General features: G+C 36.3%; 1 protein-coding gene across 1 annotated transcript; it reads left to right on the top strand.

Moving 5' to 3' along the window:
• The first annotated feature begins 391 nt into the window (after nucleotides 1-391).
• LOC118027968 (short chain aldehyde dehydrogenase 1) lies at nucleotides 392-1,884 on the top strand. The gene is made up of 2 exons (XM_035031481.2): nucleotides 392-785; nucleotides 882-1,884. The coding sequence occupies exons 1-2, from the start codon at nucleotides 748-750 to the stop codon at nucleotides 1,675-1,677; spliced, it is 834 nt and encodes a 277-aa protein (XP_034887372.1). The 5' UTR covers nucleotides 392-747; the 3' UTR covers nucleotides 1,678-1,884.
• Nucleotides 1,885-7,256: the final 5,372 nt, after the last annotated feature.

Below are 7,256 nucleotides of genomic sequence, written 5' to 3'. Positions count from 1 at the left end.
TTTGGTAGTAGTATACACAATTAATTTTCTTACTCATTACATGTCAATGGTTAATTAGTATGTATGTCATCAATGGTTAGAACTTAATCCTGTTTCATTGTACGAAGGGACCATATTCAACCCTTCAAGGTAAGTGAATTTATAGTAAATTCGTGACAAGCTATTTGTTTGTCCTATATAGGTTTTAGTTTAGGTCCGTCCATCAATTGAAATGTGGTAGAATTACTCTGATTAATTCACTTTTAATTCATAGGGACTGAATTAAACAAACTTGTCATATTTAGATACTCCATTACCAAACCAATTTTAGGAGGTTCACTAGCTAATAATAAACCATTTCATTCGATCTTGCAACTCTGTGCCATGACAAATTGCACATTTTCAACAGGCACACATGGCAAGTTGTGTAATGATCTTCAGGGAATTTACTTTTTGGCAGCTATTCCACAATTTGGTAGCAGTCTGGGCAATCTGGTTGGCCGCTTTACTAAATATTTCTTATTTACTGAAACCATTGCAGTCAAAATGAGAAGACCTCAGTTTCTGCATTTGGTAGCAGCTTTTTTATTCATCATTTTTTCTTTAATTGTTAATACACGTGCCTCCCTCCCATCCACACAGATATGCCAGTTGGCCTTCTTCTCCTTCCATATATTAATTGCATCTTAGACAGTGTCTACACTTACATATTGAAATCTTCTCAGGTTAAACGCCCCCGGCCCTTTCCATTTCTATTTCAGCCAGAACATGAACTCCTCTAGTTCACTAGCTTCTTTTGCAAACAGGTAACAAGCTACTTGCTCTCACTAGTAAATATTCTTGTGCTTTAATTCCTTCACCCGAACGAGAAATCAATGCTACATAATTAGTTTTTGTTGCAGGTTAGCTGGTAAAGTGGCAATAATCACTGGAGGTGCTAGCGGGATTGGTGAGAGCACCTCCAGACTATTTGTTGAACATGGAGCGAAGGTCATTATAGCTGATGTCCAGGATCAAGTTGGTCAATCCCTTTGTAAAGAACTTGGCACGGAAGACAATGTTTACTATGTACATTGTGATGTCACTAGTGATACCGATGTCAAAAATGTTGTCGATGTTGCCATATCCAAGTATGGGAAGCTAGACATCATGTACAGCAACGCTGGCATTACTGGCAATATAGATCCAACAATATTAGGCACCGACAATGGAGATTTTAAAAGGGTTTTTGAAGTTAATGTGTATGGTGGTTTCTTGGGTGCAAAGCATGCTGCTAGAGTTATGATTCCTGTGAAAAAAGGCGTTATTCTCTTCACATCTAGCGTGGCTTCAGTGGCATGTGGTGAGTCGCCTCATGCTTATACAATGTCGAAGCATGCGGTGGTGGGGCTAATGAAGAATTTGTGCGTGGAACTAGGGCAATATGGAATAAGGGCTAACTGCATTTCTCCTTGTGCTCTTGCTACTCCACTGCTAAGAAATGCAATGGGAGCGGATAAAAGTTTTGTGGAGCATGTAGTTTGTGAATCTGCCAATCTGAAAGGAGTGGTGCCGTCACCCAAAGATGTGGCGGAGGCTGCCTTGTATTTAGGTAGCGATGAGTCCAAGTATGTGAGTGGACTAAATCTCATGGTTGATGGGGGATACAGCACCACTAACCAGTCCTTCAATATGGTATTAAGGAATATATTGTCCTGATTCAAAAGTTGTTCAAGATGATCAAGAGTCCGACTTCAGGACATCTACCTCCGTCCAATATAATACAATTTTCTCTCATAGGAATGTATTACAATTCTCTAGTCTCCGTAACTGTATCTCCTTTTTTCCAGTGGCGAATCCAGCAATTTTTAATAAGGAGCTGGGATGAATTTCTTTCATATATGAAATAAAATTTGAGTGAACCGACATAATACATGGACGTTTTGTATGCATTAATTGTATGTAATTATTATAGAATGTATAGCATGTATATATCTAAATAGAAAATTAATGTAGGATTATTCTAATGTTGTAATCCCTACAATTATTGCCTTGTTCTGCCACATATATATAAATAGGAAGGTTAGCTAAGGCATAACCTAAAACATTCTATTATTCTTAACTTAGTATCAGAGCCCTAAAATAACTAAAACACTTTCATCACAACTTCCTCTGCAATGGAACAACCACCCATTTCTTCTTCTTCTGCAGCACTAGCGGTGCAGACTTCTTCTCCTGCCGCGTCTCCTCTGTCTTCCTCTAGTGCATCACCCCTTGTTTCCTCCTCCCCTGTCGTGGCTGGTGGACACACTCTTCAACCCCCATAATACTACCTTCTTGCAACCTGCATCTGATGCAGCTTCTGTCTCTGTTGTCGCTGCTATTATCTCCCTTTCTCACACTCATCAAGTCATCTCCCTCAAATTAACAAATACCAATTATCTAATAATTTGGCACCAGATCAACACGTCACACCAGATCTTGCTAACTTGATTGCTTCAGAACCGTATCTTGGTAATGATAATTTGCATGTTGGTGATAGTAAGGGCCTTCCTAGATCTCATCTCGGTCATACAAAAATATATACACCACATTGTTCTTTCACCTTATCTAATGTTCTTCATGTTCCTGCAATCACGAAACCTCTGCTCTCTGTTCAGAAATTCTGTCTTGATAATAATGTTTATTTTGAATTTTACCCTCATGTGTTTTATATCAAGGATCTCAACACCAATAAAGTCCTTCTCTCAAGTGAAAGTAAAGATGATCTTTATTGCTCGACCAAGTCTTCCGTCGGGTTAGTTTCTCAAGCTTATTGGTCTCCCTACACTTTTGCTTCTACCGATTTATGGCATCATGGATTAGGTCATCCTACTTCACATATTTTTCAATTGTTAGACTTGAAAAATAAGATCATTTGTAACAACAAACATCTTAATTTTCAATGTCAAAGTTGTCCTTTAGAAAAATCATCGTGTTTGTCTTTAGGACCTACGGGTCATAAAACTTCTGCTTCGCTTGAATTAATTTTTAGTGATGTATGGGTTCTTGCTCCCCTCTTCTCTTTGGATGGTTATCGTTATTTTGTTATCTTTGTTGATTCTTATACAAAATATGTATAGTATTACCCTTTCGTTGCCAAGTCTGATGTTTACTCTGTTTTTCATCACTTTCAAACTGTCATTGAATGTTAACCCCTCATCTGCTAACAGTCCTCTACTTGCGACAGATTCTTCCTCATCCTCTCCGGCTGGACTAAATCTTATGGTTGATCTACTATCTTATCAGCTGTTGCAAATCTCCTCACGACCACCATTTTCCCCTGCTTCACCACCAGAGATCAGCAGGCATCTTATAGTTCTAAGATCGTGGCAGCCAAAGACAACAAATATGGTTGCTTCAGCTGCCGCTAATCCTGCCTCCACACGGGTATTGCATTCTCCTTCTTCTGAGCCTCTTGCATTCTCTAATGCTAACCAATATGCAGTTTGGCATAATTTTATGCATGATGAGATCATAGCTTTGCGTTCTAATCGCACTTGGTCTTTGGTTCTCTTTCATCCTTCGATGAACGTTGTTGGAAATAGATGGGTGTATCGGATCAAACGTCGTGTTGATGGTAGTATTGAGCATTATGAAGCGCGCCTTGTTGCTAGAGGTTTTACCCAGCAGGAAGGCATTGATTATTCTAAAACCTTCAATCCAGTTATTAAGTAGGCCACCGTCCGATTGGTTTTCTCTATTGCGGTTTCGTGAAATTGGAAGATTCATCAGCTTGATATTCATAATGTCTTCCTTAATAACGTTCTTACTGAAGAGGTCTCCATGAAACCGTCTCCAGGTTTTGTTGACTCTTCTGTTCCATCTCATGTGTGCAGATTGTACAAATCATTGTATAGTTTAAAACAAGCATCGAGAACATGGTACACTCGTTTGAGTGATTTTTTGCTCTTTATTGGTTTTTGGGCTTCCAAGGTTGACACCTCCCTGTTTATATTGTCTGATGGATCTAATATCTTTTATCTTCTGGTGTATGTTGATGATATCCTGCTTACGGGTAGCAACTCTACTATGCTTCACCACCTAATATAGTTACTAAGCTCTGAATTCAAGCTTCATGACCTAGGCGTCATTCACTACTTTCTAGGTATTGAAGTTCAGTCTACAGTTATGGGTTTAATGCTGCATCAATATAAATATATTATTGACATCCTCACTTGAGCTGGTATGACTTCTTACAAACTCGTTGATACTTCAGTCTCTCCTTCAAAAGTAACTATATTGCCAGATAATTCATTCTCTGATCTTACACGATTTCATCAAATTGTGGGTGCTCTTTAGTATCTTACCTTCACCCGTCAAGATATATGCTTTGTTGTTAATAGTCTGTCAGTTTATGCATGCTCATACATATTTTTATTGGGCCGTTGTTAAGCATATTCTATGCTACCTTAAAGGTACGACATCTTATGGTTTTCATATCACTCGAGGGTCCTCTTTTGCTCTACATGGATTTACAGATTCAGATTGGGCTAGTAGTATTGATGATCGCAAGTCTACGGATGGCTACTTTGTCTTTTTTGGTTAGACGTTGATTTATTGGAAATCCGGCAAGCAACGCTCAGTTGCTTGCTCCTCTACCGAAGCTAAGTATAAAGCCTAAGCTGATGGTACCGCTAAGGTCATTTTGCTTCAATATTTGTTAACAGATCTGCAGGTTCCTTCAGTTTCTGTTCCTACCATTTGGTGTGATAATCTTGGTGCGATCTATCTCGCAGCAAATCCTATCTTCCATCCCCGTACTAAGCATGTTGAGGTAGATTATAACTTTGTCTGCAACCACGTTGCTAAGAAAAAGATTCAGATTTGTTTTATCCCTTCTTGGAATTAACTTGCAGATGTCTTCACTTTGGTTCAACCAAGTTGATCTAAGATATTGCCTTCTTTTTATTTTAAAAAAAATCTTTTACTTTATATACATTAAATTTTTAGTTCATAATCAAAATTTTACTTGGAAATAAAAATTACATTAATAACATCTTCATAAGTTTTTTATATTTTTTTAAAAACTAGGTCCAACTTGCAGTGAAGTGTGCGCTAGTTACGTGTTATTTTCCATATTACAAGTGACTTTCAATTTGAAGAATGAGAGATCTTAAATTAATTTTTACTATTAACAAAAAAAATAACTAAAACAACGTGGTGTTTTGAAAAGTAAAATAACTGTAGAAATGTGGCAACTTTTGTAAATCTTTAATTTCCTTTAGTTACTTTCATGTGGTGTTTTTGTTATTTCCTCATTTGCTATTTTTTTTGCTTTCAAATTTTTGATTTTTTATTTCCATCCTCTTATATGATCATATTTTTAATTTTTTGTTTCAGAGATTTATACCATTTTGCATTTTCTAGCATGTTCATAATTTTAGATTTCGTTCCATTAATGTTTATTGGGCATGATTTAGCAACATTGAACTACAATTGTTGCTGGAAATAAAAATTAAAAGAATCGAGAACCCAAGTTTATATTCAAGAAAATGGAAGCCTCCTTTCATGTTTTTCACATATTAGGCCAAAAAAATAATTGAGGCTAAGAAGGGGTTGAGCTGTTTAAGAGAGAATTGTCTACCAAGATGATTCCAATGGCTCTAAAGATGGCCACCATTAGAGCTTAGAGTATGTTCCATGCGCCACCATAGTACGACGATCATATATATTTTTTTTTTATTTACGTGGGTGTCCGGGCCAGCTTGCGCGCACCACGACTAATCCCACAACTCACTGAACATCCTGCAAACCCAGTGAACATGTAAGGCACCGCGGGGGTGACAGACGTACACGCTGAGGCTTGAACCCAGGATGCAGAGGCAAAGGAAATCCTTTGCCACCGCTGGGCTACAAGCCTCGGTGTGACGATCATATTTTTCACATATTGGTGAGTGTGTTACATGCGTTAGGTAATTTTCCCTTCCATTCAATGTTATCCTTGATTCTTTAATAGCTCATCAATTTAGACATTAATTCTTTAATAATTTTTGTAATTTTTCCGTTCTTGATTCAAATTTATCCATGATTTTCTAAAAACTCTTCATTTTGATCCTGAATTTTATCCCAACTTAGCCCAATAAAAAACCCTGTTTATAAGAGACAACTATACAAGAAAGGAAAGAAACAAAATGGCCCATCATGCCTCGAATGCAACCCCAATTGAACGCAATAGGAGAGCAAAAACATACTTGCACATCAAAAAAATATTATCATGCTCATGTTTAACTATTTGATTTAAACATTTTAAAACACTATCATCAATTGTAGAAAAAAAGGCGCCATTGAAAAGTTTCAAGCTTCATCCATTTAGCCTGTTGTCATGATAATTCCAAAAAATTCTTCATGACTTTAACATTTTTTTTGCAAAAAACAATGGTCTAATCCGCAGTGTGTCCCTGGAAGTAATCTAGTTTGTTACATGGAGTCGGAAGCCCAACGGGTGACTAGAACTTTAGAATGACAAAATCCAACCTGATCACAGATTGTTTATTTCTTAAATTTATGTGTGGAAGCGCAATTAATTATCAGTTTGGGTTATAAATGCCACCGCCTGGGAAGGAAATACAAGGTCCGCCGTACACCTGTAAGACGGACGATCATGCAGCACCATAATAAGATGAGGACTCTTCTTTCTCAGTTTTAATAAGTGATCTGACTCCATGGAATTGGCCTGTCTGGTTGGTATTTGGTTCTGAGGCATGGCCATTAAAATGACTTGCTTCAAAAGTCAAAAGTAGGAGATTTCAGATTTTCTTTATTCTCAAGTTTAAATAATTAAAAGAAATATTTTCTATAATTGTTTTACAAGTATTATATATATATATATATATATAAACAAATAATTAGAAGAATAAAGCCTTACGAATATTGTCAAAAATTAGACCGATGAACATAATTGTTTGGTTTATATGCATATAATTAAACTTACAAATGATTTAGCATGCATTTAAAGCATATAAATTAAAATTTAAAATTATACTTGAATCAAAAAGAGATTTTAACATGCATATTATCACATACAATGACAATTATATAATTAATTTTAAATTAGAGTATAACTATGGAATTTACTGAAGAACTTAGAATTAGAGTAAGCTAGCAATATGTTGTCGTTAAAAATTAATTATTTATCCTTAAAATTATTATTTTTAATGTAAACAAAATGATATTAATAAGGTTTCAAGATTCCAACATCTGCACTTTTAAAGGGCCACTTTCATTTAAAGTCTAAGAGCCAGAGACATAAAGAATTC

The sequence above is a fragment of the Populus alba genome, chromosome 6, assembly GCF_005239225.2.
Source record: "Populus alba chromosome 6, ASM523922v2, whole genome shotgun sequence".
Taxonomy (NCBI): Eukaryota; Viridiplantae; Streptophyta; class Magnoliopsida; order Malpighiales; family Salicaceae; genus Populus; species Populus alba.
This window is presented reverse-complemented; position numbering and strand designations above follow the sequence as displayed.

What these genes read in the sequence shown, in the direction of transcription:
- LOC118027968 (XM_035031481.2), top strand. Translation starts at nt 748, where the DNA reads ATGAACTCCTCTAGTTCACTAGCTTCTTTTGCAAACAG. An exon ending in CTAGCTTCTTTTGCAAACAG is followed by an intron (nt 786 to 881) that starts GTAACAAGCTAC and finishes TTTTTGTTGCAG; the next exon opens with GTTAGCTGGTAAAGTGGCAA.